At 34.3% G+C, this 17,499-nt stretch overlaps 1 protein-coding gene across 6 annotated transcripts; it reads left to right on the top strand.

Moving 5' to 3' along the window:
- The first annotated feature begins 429 nt into the window (after nt 1-429).
- LOC113854547 (long chain acyl-CoA synthetase 8) lies at nt 430-14,286 on the top strand. 6 transcript variants are annotated; one of them, XM_027485585.1, is made up of 13 exons: nt 430-784; nt 1,758-2,293; nt 2,403-2,483; nt 2,596-2,859; nt 3,209-3,340; nt 3,413-3,586; nt 9,687-9,916; nt 10,540-10,620; nt 11,389-11,506; nt 11,785-11,916; nt 12,039-12,173; nt 12,286-12,492; nt 13,830-14,280. In XM_027485585.1, exons 2-13 carry the CDS (start codon nt 1,814-1,816, stop codon nt 13,992-13,994), a joined length of 2,199 nt encoding a protein of 732 aa, XP_027341386.1. In that variant the 5' UTR covers nt 430-784; nt 1,758-1,813; the 3' UTR covers nt 13,995-14,280. The 6 variants fall into 6 exon arrangements, with proteins under 6 accessions (XP_027341386.1, XP_027341396.1, XP_027341432.1 ...); XM_027485595.1 differs by lacking the exon at nt 10,540-10,620 and having other exon boundaries at nt 458-784; nt 13,830-14,286; XM_027485613.1 differs by lacking the exon at nt 10,540-10,620 and having other exon boundaries at nt 570-784; nt 1,783-2,293.
- The last annotated feature ends 3,213 nt before the right edge of the window (nt 14,287-17,499 follow it).

Raw genomic sequence — 17,499 nt, 5'->3', positions numbered from 1 at the left:
AATTTTTTTTAATCAATGGGACTTTTCCTGTATTAAATAATTTTTTATTCACTCTTAATTTAAATTTTTATAATTATAATTTTAATTATAAAAATTTTATTTCTTTGATTTAGTGTTATTTAATACAATAAAATATTTATTTTAAAAATTAAAATATTTTTACTTTTGTAAATTTACAATATTACTAAATTTTAAAAATAAATAACACATTTTTACTTTTTATTTGGAAAATTATTTTAATTTAATGATTTTTGTGCAATAAAAAAAATTCACTAATTATCATAAGAGTTAATAGCACTAAATTTATAACATTGATCCCTGCCAAAAATGTTTTTAGAGATGGATCAAGTTGCAAATTTTATAAAATAGAACTAAATGATCTGATGGACAAATGGTCTTTATTAGTAATCACCATAGATATATTTTAATAATAAATCAATGGATGTGTTCAGCATTTAAGAAAATTCTGATTTATTTGATTTCTCTCGAACAGTCTTGAAGCTAATCCAATCTTGAAATTCCAAATCACGAAGAAAGGGATAAAATAAATTATAAAATCTTAGAAGCGTACCCGTGAAGTTTATATATACTTTAATCGAACACTCTCCACAGGTGTAGCTTCTTACAAATTAAAATTGAGATGCATGACAGTGCTTTTTCGTGCAGATTTGTGCACTGTGGAGACCTTAACAGAATAAAGTAATAACTTCACCGAAACACATTACAAAGACAGAGAGAGACCCACCAAACGAAGTCTCAAGTTTGTTTCATCGTACTCACAAAGGTATTGTCTTCTTGTAGTTTCTTTCAAACTTTCTTTCTTCTTTTTAAACTATGATGGGTGATGAATTAATTACTTATGAAAATATTCAATTTGTGGAGTTCTCTTACCTTTAATTTCTTGTGGGTTGATAGTGCTTGTTCTATGTAGCTGATTCTGGACTTCTTCTTCTTCTGGGTTTTATAGTTTTTTTTTTTTTTTTTTTTAAAGTGGGGTTCTGCTGCATTTTTTGAAACGGCCGGTCCCAGTCAAAGTGTTTTACTTGGTCGAGATGATTCTTTTTGCTCTCAATTTTTGCTATTAAATTGAGTCGGTTTTTTATTTAAGTTTTAATTCAATTTATACATATTTTCTTTCCTTATTTATTTTTAATTAGTGTGGCAGTTGGCAAGAGAGATTACTTGTCAACTGTATGGCACTTGATTTTCTTTTTTCCCTGTAATCTCAAAATTTTGGATAATTTATCATTTCTAATTGAAGTTCTGATTTGTCGATGGATAAAATAAATTACAGTTACATTTTTTTTATAAATTATATTTTTTAATTTTTTTGTTAATTATTCCGTTTAAGATTTCTTGATTTTATTTCAAGCTTGTGAATATATGTATGCCGTGCAATCTCTACTATTTGAACTATTTGAACGTTTACATAGTCTTATAAACTTGAATATGCTTTATTTACAGAATGTATTGTATATTTTTCCATGATTTGATATGAAGAAAGTGCCTTACATATGTAGCAACAGCATAGTAATGTGCCCTGCATCCGCACCGCACAAACTTTATAATCACACTTTATTTTATTCTTTTTGTGTTTATTTATACATCTTTGTTGTTTTATTTTGTGTTCTCTTATTTGAGGAGGTTTCCTTATCTTCCTTTTTCTTTGTAAAATTTTTTCCCTTTATCTTGAATTTCTTCATTTATCAAAAACATAAAGAAATTTCATCCATGCTTTCTTTCACACATGATTCAAGTAATCAAGGTTTTGTTCTGCCTAAGAAGGACTACCATATATCAGCAAACATAAAAGATGGTTGATCCAAAGAATAGTTCCTTGTATGGAGTATATGGAGCTGTGGCAGCTATAGTCATTGGCATCTTGTTTTCGGCTTTGTTCTTCGGAAAGAAAAGAGGAAAAATAAGAGGTGTGCCAATAGAAATTGGTGGTGAGGCAGGTTATGCAGTACGTAATGCTCGAAAAACTGAGTTAGTTGATGTTCCTTGGAAAGGAGCCCCAACAATGGCTCATCTATTTGAGCAATCCTGTAATAAATATGCCCACAATCGATTTCTTGGAACAAGAAAACTAATTCAAAGGGAGTTTGTTACCTCTAGTGATGGCAAGAGGTTTGAGAAGCTTCACTTGGGAGACTATGAATGGGAAACCTATGGAGAGGTATTTGCTCGCGTGTCCAATTTTGCATCTGGTCTTCTTAAGTTAGGCCATAATATAGATAGTCGTGTTGCCATTTTCTCTGAAACCCGGGCTGAGTGGCTTATTGCCCTTCAGGTAAACTTGCTTTATCCGCTCAATTTCCTTGAGTCATTCAATGGCCTTTTGGCTTAACTGTTCTGCAATCTGCATTCACAAATTTAATGAAAATCTTGCATAACATCAGGGTTGCTTCAGGCAGAATGTAACAGTTGTTACTATTTATGCTTCTCTAGGTGAGGATGCCCTGATCCACTCACTAAACGAGGTAGGAATGTTATCTCTTGTATAATTTTATGGATTAGATTGAAAATAGTTAAGCAATATAGTAACTATAATTTGTGATCATGTTCTCACTTGAAGTTTTGGAATATGAACAGACAGAAGTATGCACTCTGATCTGCGACTCCAAACAGTTGAAGAAGTTGGATGCCATACGATCAAGTCTAACATCTATCCAGAACATTATTTACTTTGAAGATAACGAAGAAGATACTTTCTCAGGAAGTTCAAGCAACTGGACAATTGCATCTTTTAGCGAAGTTGAGAAATTTGGGAAAGAATGTCCTGTTGAACCAAGCCTGCCTTCAAAGAATGCTATTGCAGTTACCATGTACACAAGTGGCAGTACAGGTCTACCAAAGGTTTGTTCCTTCAAGTTTTGTTGTAGTTGTTGTCCCTTTCTGTGTCTGTATGTATATCTTTGTTCATGTTTGTGATTGCTGCATGCCTACAAAATGTTTTGTCCAGAATCATAGTTATTAAGTCTCTCAGCAACCTGATACCAATTGAATAATGTAGTTCAGAATCTTGAGTAGTTGAGACTGACTTGGGTCTTGATATGACTCTATTGTCAATATGTTTTTTAGGCAGTAAAATATAACTATATTAAATTATTGTGTAAATATGATGAATATTATGTAGTCTACTAACATTGAGAACTATGAAGATCTCCACCAGCCAGTTGTGTTAACATTTTGTAATCATTTTTAGGGTGTAATGATTACTCACGGGAACATTGTAGCCACTACAGCAGCTGTCATGACAGTGATTCCAAATCTAGGTCGTAAGGACGTATACCTGGCTTACTTGCCCCTTGCTCACGTTTTTGAAATGGCAGCAGAGGTGATTTCTTCTCAGTCTTCTAACTGTCAAGGCAGTTGATGATATTATCTCTAAATTACTGCGGTTGTCCAGTCTGTTATGCTGGCTGCAGGTGTTGCAATTGGTTATGGCTCTCCTCTGACTTTGACTGACACATCTAATAAAATCAAGAAAGGAACCAAGGGAGATGCTACTGTGTTAAAGCCCACCCTTATGACAGCAGTACCAGCTATTCTTGATCGGATTCGAGATGGAGTTGTGAAAAAGGTGCGAATAAACTAATGCTCGACGCGTGCATGCAGCTCATACACACACACACATATTGTAACTTAATCCCCATCCTTTTTATTTTGTGTTAGCTACACCAATGTGATCTTTGTTATGAAAATCTGCACAAAATTCCTTACATTTATAATATAAATAAATAAATTCCCAATTGTCCAGTCTTTAGGATTGTTCATTAATTGACTTACCACTCCTATGGCGTACACATTGTCAGGTCTGGTGTGGGACAATGAGATCAATTTCCCAACCAGTCTTTGATAAGATTGTCTATCTACTGTTGCATCTTCAACTGATTCACTTAATTTGTGATTCTGCTCACTAGGTGTCTCTACTGGTTTGCACCCCAATTTTGCAGTTTCAGGCTTTAGGCAATAAATCCCGCACATACTTTTGTTGGGAGATGAAAATAACATGTTGAGAATGACCCACCTCAATGCCTAGAAAATCCTTCAATCTGCCTAACTCCTTAATCTCAATTTCTTTTAACAAACATTTCTTCAATGCTTGCATTCCTCCTTCAACATTTCCAGTTACAACTATATCATCTTCATAAACAAGCATAACTCCCCCTGAAGCTGAATGTTTAATGAACAATGGTATGATGATCACCTTGGCCTAGCTTGTACCCCATTGCCTTCATCACAGTAGTACATCTACCAAACTAGGCCCTTTGGGACTGTTTCAACCCATAAAATGCCTTCTACAGCTTACACACTTTTCCTTCCTTAGCTTCAAAACTAGGTGGGACTTCCATGTAGATTTCTTCTTCAAGTTTTCCATGCAAAAAAGCATTCTTGATATTGAATTTCTACAAGCTCCATCCATAGTTGCAGCTAGAGACAACAAAATTCTAACAGTATTCATTTTTGCAACAGGTGAAAAAGTTTCAAAACCCCATATGTTTGAGTGTATCCCTTAGCCACTAACCTAGCTCTGCCTTGTATTTAACAGTAAAAATCAAGTTAAATCCAACAAGTTTTCTTCCTCTAGGTAATTCTACCAACTCCATGTTTTGTTCTTTTCTAGTGCATCCATTTCAACCTTCATAGCATCACTCCAATTCTTACTGGTTAAAGCTTCTTCAACAGTTTTGGGAATAGTGATAGTGTTTAAACTTTAAATGAGTAAGGAAGTTTCTATGATTATTGGATAACTTTTCATAGGACAGAAAGTGGGCTAGTGGATACCTTGGCCTTTGGGTACATGCTCTAATACCTTTTCTTACTGCAATTGGAAGATTACCATCTTCAGTGGTCCCAGCATATTTTGCTCTTCTGATACAGCATTATTAGCTTCAGGTATAGATATCAGAATCTGGAACTTGTAGTGGTTGGATAACAGCCTTTGTCCTTCTGGAGTATACCTGTAGTGGAGTTGTAAAATAACTGATAATAATGGAGAAAAAGAGAGGAGAGTGGGCGCATTTGGTTAGACACTAGAATTTAGGTTGCAGGAGCATTGGTTTTATCCAAAAGGCATGACCAAGTACCCAAAATGACCTCCATGTGTCTTTGTTGGGTCCAGGCCAATTGGGCCTCCACACAAAACATACCAGAGAAGGAGGGGTAGGATGGGGATTGTGGGCAAAGAGGTTGTTAAGGTAGATTCTAACAGAATGGGTGACGTGGATGAATGAGAGAGGAGGGGCTGTAGGAGGGATATAGGGGTGTTGATCAGAGGAAGGGAGGTAGGATTTATCTGGGAGGTTATTTGGGAGGGCGGCTGTCATAGGGACAGTCATTGTTGCTGCATTACATAATCCAGTTTTCCTGTTGTTCTTGCTATTTCTACTTGTAATCTCAGGGATATCCCCTGACCGGTTTGTCATACATTTATAAATATATTCTGTTCCTATCAGTCTTGAAGGCAGTTTTTTGTATATCTTCATCCGCCATACGAACTTTATTATAGCCAGACCTTAAGTCTAACTTAGAAAACACCACAGTACCATGAAGTTCATCTAAAAGATCATCCACAAAGGGTATAGGAAACCTGTTTTTTACTGTATGTTTGTTTAACTCTCTGTAATCAACACAGAATCTTCATGAACCATCCTTTTTTCCTACTAAAACTATAGGACTAGCATAGGGACTGCTGCTGTTCTGTATAATACCAGACTTGAGATACTCCTTCACCAAACCATCGATAACATCTTTCTGTTGCTTAGAGTACCTGTAAGGCCTTTTATTCACAGGGTCAGTTCCTTGCATAAGAGGTATATGATGATCATGACCTTTTCTCTTTGGTGGAAGTGTGGTAGATTCCTGAAAAATGTCATCAAATTCTAACAGAAGGGCATCAACAGTAGTGGACAAAGAATTAACAGGAGCATGAGTGGTAAGTGATTGAAGCAGTAGTTCGTCCTCTTGATCACACATTTGTAACATTGACAAGTGGACACCCGAAGCAAGTGTCTTGCTCAACTGTTGTCTTCTTACATTTTTTAACCCCAAGGAAGATGCTCCTCTCAAAACCAACTTCCTTCCCTTCACATAAAACTGCATGGACAATTTATTAAAATTCCATGTAATATCTCCAAGCTTCAGAAGTCATTCAATTCCTAATACCAAGTCACAACATCCTAGGAGAATGAGAAACATATCAGAAGTGAATGTATGCTGCTACAAGGTCCATTGAAACTGTTTTGCCATAGAAGTGATAGAAACCTTAGCTCCATCAGCTACTGCTATACTAATGGGATCAATAGCTTCCATCCTACAACCAATCTTCTTAGCTATGTTAACATCCAAGAAATTGTGGGTACTACCACTATCTATGAGAATGTGCAAGGGAGTCTTCTTGTAGTAATCAGTGACTTTCATTGTTTTAAAACTTGCAACTCCAGTGAGAGCATTTACTGAAATTTGAGGATCAGTGAAATGACCTTCATCTAAAGAATCCATCTCAGAACTGATACCTTCACTAGCATCACCATCTGTCAAGTCATTCATCTCTAAAACATGAATATGCAATTTTTTGTGTGTTAAGGCATGTGTAGGGGTAAAGGGTTCCTCACAAAAGTAACATAACTCTTTAGCACGTCTCTCACTCATATAAGTAGGTGTAAGGTTTTTATAGGATTGGTTATTGGTTTTATTGTTGAAAGGTAATTTTTCAAGAGGTTTATCAGGTTTGTTGGCCAAGAGTGGTTTAGGATTAAATGAAGGCTTAAAGGATTTGTTGGTTGAACCGGACGCTTGAGTGGAAGAAGAAGCTGATTCATATAACTTGGCTAGGCTAAAAGCTTTCATGACATTTTCTGGTTGAAACATTCTGACCATCATCTGAATATCATTCTTAAGACCACCCAAGAAACAACTCAACATATACTCTTCAGTGAGGTTCAAACGAGAGATAATTACATCAAACTATTGATGGTACTCAACAATACTAGTTTTCTGCCGTAGTTTCATTAGTTCAGACATAGGATCATCAAAAGCATCTCCAAATCGTTCAATTAACAATTTGGAAAAAGTAGTCCAGGAAGGTAGAGAATAGGGATCAAAGGTTTTAACAAAACCTGTATGCCACTGAAGGGCTCTGCCCTCAAAATGCACAACAGCTAATCGTACTTTCACATCATCTGGGTTACCATCTATTGCAAAGTGAGTTTCACATTGGTATAACCATTGATTCACGGCATCTCCATTAAAATGTGGAAAATCGATCTTAGTTAATCTTGTTCCACAAGAATAGAGCTGGTTAGACTAGTGACCTCCACGATTTCCAGTGCCCTTCGCATGAAATTGAAACTGAGGGTCTTGATTTCTGGTACACTCTTGCAAGCCTTGTTGAACTAAAGCTTGAATTTGTGTCTCAATTGATTGCTCAATCGTCTGAACAATTGAAGATTGTAAGGAAGCTGTTAACGAAGCTGTTAAAGAGGCTTCCAAACATTGGTCCATGAATTCTTCCATGTGCAATTTCAAGCGAGCTTCAACGTGTTCTTCAGCCATTGTTGTTATGGTTGGATTGTTACAATCTGATACCAATTGATATGGCAAAGCTAGGAATTTCAGAGAATTCGAAGGATTGCATACAACAGGGAATCCAATAGAAAAGAATGGAATTCGAGTAAATCTTTATTGATGAAGAACAGAGAGAATTTTTACAATAGAAGAGTGTAAATCTAAAGAAAAAACCCCATGATTCTGAATAACAATTTTCTATTATAGCTGCACTTCCTAACAACTTGCAACAGCTTTTCAAATTTTAGAATAACTGCCAAACAACTTCTAAACTAATCTATTGTCACGTGTCCTTATTACAATAAGACCCCGTATCAATCTATTGTCACGTGTCCTTATTACAATAAGACCCATATCATTGGGAGAGACTAGGCTACTTAATTGTGGGTAATTCATTCCTAGTTGAGAGTATTCGATAAAGGAAAGTCTTTCTTCTGTTTGTTCTTCAAGAACTGAATTGGTTTCTTACACATTCTTTCTTTTTCCTATTTTCTGTTGTGGGTTCTTAACAGATGACCTTCAATTTGATCCTTCTTTTTTTCTTTTTTTTTTTTTGGATTTTGCCTTTATTGGTCTTCTCTCTGCACATCAGCAAACTTCTTTAAACTAGTTTTGTTATCATTTCCTTGATAGTGCTGAACTACTACAATTATTCCTATATATATTTGTTGATAATCTTATTTTTCTTTGTATAACTAGTCAGTCTGATAGGACTGGTATAGAATACAGAAAAATAGTTCTTGAAATTTTATTGAAGAACCCTAATTCCCAAACCAATATTAGGTGGATAGAGATTCAGAACATAGGCAGAATCTTTACACTTAGTATTTCCGAGTTATTTGAGAGAACTCCACTCCTAACCATAATACAGAAAACATATCCTAAACTACTGTTGGCCTACCTCCCAATGGCTATTTATCCAATTTCCTGCCTATTCCCTTCCATTTCTTCCTATGGTATGCCTTTCTGAACCTATCAATACCCCCCCCTTAAAGTGCCACCTTGTCTTGAAGGTGAAAATTAGGGAAAACTTCTTGGATTATGATAGCAGATTCCCAGCTATTCTCACATTCTGTGAGCTATTTCCATTTAAGAACTAACTCCCCCTGGGGTGTAATCCTTGTATCAATTAGCTGTTCTAAAGTTACATCCAGAACATGCTCCTCGGATAACATAGGAGGCAAAGGTGGTGGCATGGTGGCAGGATGCACTGCTGGCTTGAGGAGGGACACATGAAAAACTGGGTGTATCCGGCTATGCTTAGGTAACTGCAGCTTATATGCAACTTGGCCAATGCGATCCAAAATTTGAGAGGGCCATAGAACTTAGGACTCAGCTTAGCATTTGCTTTCTTAGCTAGTAATCGCAATCTGTATGGTTGCAAGTTGCAACTTCAAGAAAACCCAATCACCCACTTTGTAAACCATGTCACGCCTATGTCTGTTGGCCTGCACCTGATTTTGATCCTGTGCGTTACACAGATTTCGTCTTAAATCCCTCAATATTTAACCTGTTGCTATTGCAGTTGATTTTTGCTATCCACCTTCGATGGAATCATAGAGCCCTTCAGCAGCAAAGAAGGATCCCACCGGTATAAAGCTTTAAAAGGAGTAATCTTTGTAGCTGCACTATACTTTGTGTTGAACCAGAACTCAGACCAACTTAACATAGCTTTTGACCTTGTCATGCAACGTAAATAAGTCTCCAAACAATGATTCACAACTTCCATCTAATTACCGTTGGCCTCCCAACAGCTATTTATCCAATTTCCTACCTATTCCCTTCCATTTCTTCCTATGGTATACCTTTCTAAACCTATCACATTCATTCACATCACCATTTTTATCTCTGCTGCATTTAGTTTATTTTTCATTTTCAAACTTTATTGGTCAGCATTTACAACCATAGTGCACTGCTGGTCTGACATGAGCAAACTTAATTGTTCATCTTCACAAGATTTATCTGGTAGAATTTTCTATTTTGATGGCCACTTTCCTATCACAAATTGCAGAAGCTATCATTTATTCTTTTCTACTTTCTGCAGGTATTTGACTCTTTAGACTAGTTAGTTATTGCTCTTCCTTACTATTTCCTATTCTGTATGTTCTATGTAGGTTGAGGAGAAAAGGGGGCTTGTGAAGAATCTTTTTCATTTTGCATACAATCGCCGATTGGCAGCTGTAAAAGGTAGCTGGCTAGGAGCTTGGGGATTGGAAAAGTTGGTGTGGGATACCGTTGTCTTTAAAAGAATTCGTACTGCACTTGGAGGCCAGCTCCGGTTTATGCTTTGCGGTGGAGCCCCTTTATCTGGTGACTCACAACATTTCATCAATATTTGCATGGGGTAATGATTCGTACCTTTACACTACATAATACATGGTTGGAACTAACCTGTGTTCATTTTGTATATGTCCATGTATGTTTTCACATGCCTCTTAGGGGTTATGGATGTAGGTGAATGAAGCTATACACAGTTTGTATATTAGATTCATTTCGATGTGAATTTCTATCTAATAGCAATTGTAAGATAGAATATGTTGTATTCAATGGGTGTATGTAGTCAGAATATCTGAAGAGTTTTTAGATCATCTTTGGTGTATCTTAGGATTTTTAGAATATCTTAAAAGATCCTTAGAATATTCTAATATATGAAAATAGTTAGAAATTCTCAAGAGAACATAAAACTACGAACTTAATTAATTGATAAGAAATGCAAAACTCCTTGATATTATCTTTCCCACAATACTTGAAAGTTGTAACATAGTTAATGTGTGATCCATGTAGCCCACCTTATCTAGTGAGGTAAGACTTTGTTGTTGTTGTTGTTGTTGTTGTATCTGTTGATGAGTAATAAGGAAGCATAAAAACCTCAAATTATTGTCCCATAGAGGCTATGCGACAATTGCTAAGATTATCAATCTTCAATTATTTATGCAAATCAATATTGATGGAATGTTTATTATGTAGAAAAAACAGAAGAAACGTAAATGAAATAAAGTGCAAAGAGAAGAAGAACAAAAGGAAAAGAAAAGAATCCAGAACAACCAAGTAAAAGTGACATGGTTAATTTTGGATTAACATAAGGCATTTGACTTCATCTTTTTGGTTTAGTAAGATTTTTATTGCCCAAATTCATATAGGTAAATGGCATAAGGACGTTTTATCACCTAACAAATTCAAATTCAAATTCAATCTAATCCTGTCATAATAATCTTATCTTATTTCCTTATAGAATCCCAGCAGAAATTTATTTGTTTTGTAATCCTATTAGATTCTGTTGACACGCATATCTGGAGTTTGATTGGAGAATTTGAGGTAAAGGCTCTAAATGGATTCCAGAGTATTAAAAATTGGAATGTACTGATTTCAGAAAAGGGCAAGGTGGTTTATTTTTCCTTTCAACAACTTTAGGTTCTTGTTAAATCTTTTGTTTTTCTGCTCTGTTCCTTTTCTGTTATTAATATTGATTTTCAAATGCTTGCTTGGCATTGAGGGGGAGAGTGAGAATGATAATGTTACATCTTTTCTTTCTGACAATGAGTTCGGTAGTCCACTGTCAAACATACTAATGATGATTTTTCCTCCCATTGATGATCATTGCAATGGTGTTTTCCATATTTTATTATATTTCCTGATTTTTTTATTTAATTATCATTATGATAGAAAAAAACAATGATAAATTGATAGGAATTTTTTTGATTCATACAGAAATACAGCAAGTGTCTTGCTGTCCCAGAGTTGATAAATTTGATTTACACCTCATGTTGTCCAATTAGAGTTGGAGCTCTCTATGTTTACGTATTTACTTGTCAACAGGGTTCCTATTGGACAAGGATATGGCTTGACTGAAACATTTGCTGGGGCTGCCTTCTCAGAGTGGGATGACTACAGTGTGGGGCGTGTTGGTCCACCTCTTCCTTGTTGCTACATTAAGGTATGTCATATATCCCAGCGACATAAAACCAGTGTCGTAAACTTCCAACCACAACTTATTCTTAATTATTGCATTCTAGTATAGTAATGGTCATCAACTATTGTATTTTCAAGCTGGTGCATAACGAAACTTATTTTGGACATCAAGGATATTAAGAAATTAACAGCATCTAAATAACAAATTCATCTCTCTTAATCTGTATTAGAATTTGCAATTAGTGTCACTTAAATAGCCTTATATAGGGGGAATTTAATTTCTTTATTAATGTGGTTGTATAGCTTGTTTCTTGGGAAGAAGGAGGGTATCTGACATCAGACAGACCACTGCCACGGGGAGAGATTGTGGTTGGGGGATTCAGCGTAACAGCTGGTTACTTTAAGAATGAAGAAAAAACTAAAGAAGTGTTCAAGGTAATTTCCAAACTTATAGTTAATGCATGTTGTTTTTCCATCTCAATTTGCTTTTACTGCTCTTAAATCTGTTTTGCTTATTATTAAGCCACAATTACATTTCTTTTGTTAACCTGGTACAGGTGGATGAGAAAGGTATGCGCTGGTTTTATACTGGTGATATTGGGCAATTCCATCCTGACGGGTGTCTTGAAATCATAGATAGGAAGAAAGACATTGTCAAACTTCAACATGGAGAATATATCTCTCTTGGAAAGGTAACTCAAACTATACCTTATCATTCTGAAATCTGGAGGAAGTACTTACTCAAAATTAACAAAAAATTGTTCTTGGTCTGACAATTGTGTTTTCATTATTACTTAATTGCAGGTTGAGGCAGCCCTATCATTATGTGATTATGTGGATAATGTGATGGTTTACGCAGACCCCTTTCACAATTACTGCGTTGCTCTAGTTGTTGCCTCACATCAGTCCCTGGAGAAGTGGGCCCAACAAGCTGGTATTGAATATAAAGATTTTCCGGATCTCTGCAACAAACCTGAAACTGTCACTGAGGTCTTACAATCTATTTCCAAGGTTAGTCTTAGGTGTCTTCAAATCTGTTGTTAACTTTTGTTGGCTGAGATAGAGAAGAATTAGGCATATTTCCTCTAAATAAGTTTAGAGCTTGAGAGGGAGAGCTATTTTGTTATTCTCATTTGAGAGAGGATTAGTACTTGTGCAAGGGAGGTCCCCTTAAAGCTCTGCTAATTTTTAGCTGTATTCAGGAGAATTTCCCTGTTCTTTCAAGTAAAATACAAGGTTCCTAATAGTTAACTAATTCGTGGATAGTTGGATATCACATCATACCATAAGCTGTAGTGTTGAGAGATATTAAACCATTCATGATCATCCACCAAAAAGCATAAGCTTCTTGCAAAATTGGTCCTTGAGTTTAAAGCCTCTATGATCAATTGGTTTGGAGTTTGATCCCTGCCACCTCCATTCTTTTAACTGAATTTTAAAAAGCCTTATATGAATTCATGAGCTTCCACTTGATAGCTTAATTTTTTAATGAAGTTTGTCTTTGACTCATGGTATAGGTATCTTGAATTCATTTTACGAAGTAATGGAAAGAGCAATAGGGATGCCGCACACTGCACATAAAAATCAGTTGGGTTGGTTGAAATGGAGGAATGCTTTAGGCGTAATACATCATTGCAAGTACATATGAACTAGTACATATAATCTCCAAGGATGATTCAACCATAAGAGCAACTAAGCTCTGTGATATTAAATGTTGGGTAGCGAAGTGTTCACAGGAACAGAAGATAAATGTAGTGGAGATAAGAATATTGACGTGGATAAGCATATAGAAATCAATAGATAATTTTAGAATGAATATATTTGGGAGTAAATAGTGAAATGTATCGAGGAGAAAATGAGAGAAACTCATTTTGGTAATTAGCTCTTGCAGAGAAGACCAAGTCAACCACTCTTAATGGGATAATTCTAGTTCCTTAACAACATGCATCTTGTTTAGCCTTGGGTCATCTATTTACTATTCCTTTGAGAATGATTTTCAAGGACGAGTAATTTAATGAATGAACACAAAATTTAACGGAACGTGGAACACACTTTTTATTATGACTTACAGTTTACCCACATCCAAAATCTGTAGATTTGTTGATGAAATGTATGTACTTAAATGTTCTTTTCTAATTGCACTATCTCACACTGTTAAGGAAGTATACACTATCGCAGCTTTGACGCAATTTCCAATTGAAATGATGCTTGAAGGATAAGCATTGTAAGAAATGACTTTTGGATCCACCAAACTGTATAGAGTTTTATTTATGATGTGACAAGTTGGTTAGAGGTTACCCACCATTGTATGTGTTGCATGGTTAATGGCTCATTTCCTTCATTTTCAGGTTGCAAAAGCTTCAAAACTGGAGAAAACTGAAATTCCTGCAAAGATCAAGTTGCTACCAGATCCATGGACACCTGAATCTGGAATAGTCACTGCTGCTCTCAAGATAAAGAGAGAGCAGCTGAAAGCTAAATTCAAAGATGATCTTCAGAAGTTGTATGCGTGAAGTAGCTAACCTCTTCTCAATGTATTGTCTAGTGCAGTTTATGTAATATAGAAGCTTTAATCTCTTTCTTTTCAATATCTGAAAGCCATATTTCTGGTTGATGTATGTTTATTATGTAACTCATCTGACATAACAAACACACTCCACAACATAATAATTTGGATGTAAACATGAATTCTTGCCCATGAAGCAGAATGTGTTACACTGGTGTCTGCACATACGTTCGTACAATGATACCATGTAATGGCTAGCACTATATAGTGATTTATGAGCAGTTATCTCAGTTGAAAATGCGCTTCCATGATTTTTTATAATAGCTAGCAATAGGTATTCGTTTCGTACTAAATCATGTTCTGTCCAAAGTTATAAAGACATTATATGAGATGTGGACTAGGAAACAATCCTGTATGACTTGCATGAAAATTTGGGATTGTGAAGTTAATGTGAAATGTCAAGTTTTAAAGAAGCTGCGACCCAAATCTGATAAAGTATTAATGAAAAGGAATATGGTATAAAATTATAATAATTGCAAAAGGAAAAGTAAGTACAATATTTTATTTAATAATTATAAAAACAAAATTATAAAAAATTAAATACCGTATGGAATTTTAATATCAATATATTAAAGTCAAATGTTATAAATTACAATTTTTTATCTTAAATTAAAAGTAAAACACTAAAACAAAAACCTATTTTATCCTGTCACAAGACTCTTCTGGTATCACTTTTTAAGGCCTGTGAAAAAGTTAATATATTAACTATAAATCGTTACATATTTTAAAGTCAAAATTAATAAAAGTAGACTAATAAGCACATGAAAAGTAATACATGGAAAGAAAAGAATTAACATACTGTTAAAAAAAATAACCTTGAGAAAAGAATCTTAAATAACTAAAATTCAAAAAATGCGGAAAACAAATATGATAATATTGAATTGACATTTAAGTCAACATTAAAAAAAAAAAATTTATTCACCACTGTCTATATATATATATATATATATATATATATATATATTACTAAAGATCTTTTACTAAAATTATCAAATGAAATCTTTTTTCTTATGTTTTATTTATTAAATTTATTACATTAATAATTTATTTATTATTTTTTATTTATTTAATGTATATATTATTTGGCCTTTTATATTACTTGTAGTAATTAAATTAATAGTTTATTTTTAAAAATTATATTTTTATTAAATATGTACTTCCATAAAATAATAATTCAATATTCTTGATAATATAAGATGAAGAATTAGTAATATAAAAAATATTAAATATATAATAAATTTGTAGATTGTCCACGATACAAATTCAGTATTAACGAAAATATTAAGAATAACTTTTTACAATCAATATTTAATAAATTTCCTTTCAAATTGTTCTAGTATAAAAGTTAACCCAAAAATAGACAGCAAAGGCATGATGATATAACAAACAACTACTTGATTATGTGACCAACAATCCATCTAAAGTACATATATTATGTATTGTGAAAGCACAATTGAGGATACATTTTATAATAAAAACTAAACACAGTCAAATGGCCAACAAAAAGTCTATCGATAGATGCAAGATTGATTCTCCGGATGAAGATGAACTTGAGAGCTTCATCCTGATAGTAGCAAAACTCGATAGAAATTAGAAAAAAAACAAATAAAAGCACTACAAGCATATTCTTTTCAACGTAATGTTATCCTACACAAGTTGCTTTTACTCCACGACCTCTTACTGTCGTGCAAAGCTTCATATTTATATGTTAGAAATATTAAATTCAGAAAAATTAAGGTAAAAAATAAAAGAGAAAATTGAAAAAAAAATAATATAATATTATATAGTATATAGTATAGAGTATAAAATATGTAACATTATATATAAAGAGAAAGTATGAATCCCTTGATATCAAATGTCAAATTTAAATACTTACCTCACTTATTAATTTTTTATAGAATATAAGATTGGTAATCCAACAGGTTAGAAGCTTTAATGAAATTGTTTGGGATAATGAAAATTTTCTAAGTTAAAAATCATCTTGAAGGAAACTATATTTCAACAAGTTTTGGGGGGTCAAGAAGGAGCCAAAGATAAGCCTGAACATAAGATAATATTGGAAGATTATCTAAGATCTTTAGTTTTAATTAAAAGGTACACATTTCGAGCTATTTTATGAGATTTTTGTCACATTGTTGATTTTTCTCTAAACTGCTTGAAGGACAAGAAAATATTTTAAGACCACAAAACTAAAGGCTTTTTTCGAGGAGTTTTGAGGAGTTTTCAAGTCACGGACACCCAAAACTGCTCGAAAAATAGAACTGGCAAGAAAATAGTCTAAGTCCACAAAACTGATAGCTTTTCGAGGAGTTTTTGAGGAGTTTTCAAGTCCCTGACACCCAAAACTGCTCGAAAAACAGGACTAACAGAAAAATATTCTAAATCCACAAAAATTGATGGCTTTTCGAGGAGTTTTTGAGGAGTTTTCAAGTCCCTGACACCCAAAACTGCTCAAAAAACAGGAAGTGGTCAGAAAATATTCTATGTCCACAAACCTAGCCGAGCTCCAGATTTCCTCTAGAACTACTCGAAAAATAAGAAGTGGTCAGAAAATATTCTAAGTCTACAAATCTAGTCGAGCTCCAGAGTCCCTCCAGAATTGCTCGAAAAACAGGAATGAGCAAAGAAAATGTTCTAAGTTCACAAGACCAAGACAGGCTCTCAAAACTCCAGAATGGCTTGAAAAGAGAAGTCAAGAAGAAACTATTCTAAGGCCATAACATTAAAGGAGTCTCCTAGGTTTCTCTAAAAAATACTCGAAAGATAGGAGTCTTGAAAAATCCAAAAGCGGTTACCAGTAGTTATCAACATTCACCACAACAAACAGCACGATCACAAGCAATCGTGGATAGTGAGCATCAACAGTTGAAGGCAGTTACTAAGAAGTGCTCGCAAAAGGAGAAAAACGGTGGTGATCTTCATGTCTATAAATACTCCAAAGCACCATTTCACAAAGGACGACTTTTTGCACCCTGACACCGCACCTAAACTCTCTGAGACACTGAAACCCTGCACCGCGCCAGACACCAGCTACAAGGAGACATAACGGTTGTTGTTGTTCATTGCTAGGAGTCGTACGTTTACATTCACGCACCTTTACATTCTTGCATTTACATTTCCGCATTTTAATTCCAGCTTGATGCTTATTTCAATTATTGCAATTCATTTACTATTTAGCGCTTTTCTGTAAAGAACATCTACATTTGATTCAATTCTGCCCATTTATTATTCACTATTCTTGCTTAATACTCTTTTACACAGTTAATTTGAACATCACGTTAAAAATACACTTAAAAGAACCCAAAGAGGACCTAAATCTAGTCCCCAGATTAATCTTTGGATTATTTGTTTACAATTGTCATTTTTCACCGTAAACAGAAATAGATCAATTTTATAAAATTTTGTAAATAAACAAAATCAATAGATACTTAATCACATTACCTTATTTCAAT

Source organism: Abrus precatorius, unplaced genomic scaffold (genome assembly GCF_003935025.1).
Source record: "Abrus precatorius isolate BTA unplaced genomic scaffold, Abrus_2018 Scaffold1, whole genome shotgun sequence".
Taxonomy (NCBI): Eukaryota; Viridiplantae; Streptophyta; class Magnoliopsida; order Fabales; family Fabaceae; genus Abrus; species Abrus precatorius.
Note: the sequence above shows the minus strand (reverse complement) of the source record. Positions and strands in the feature narration are given on the sequence as shown.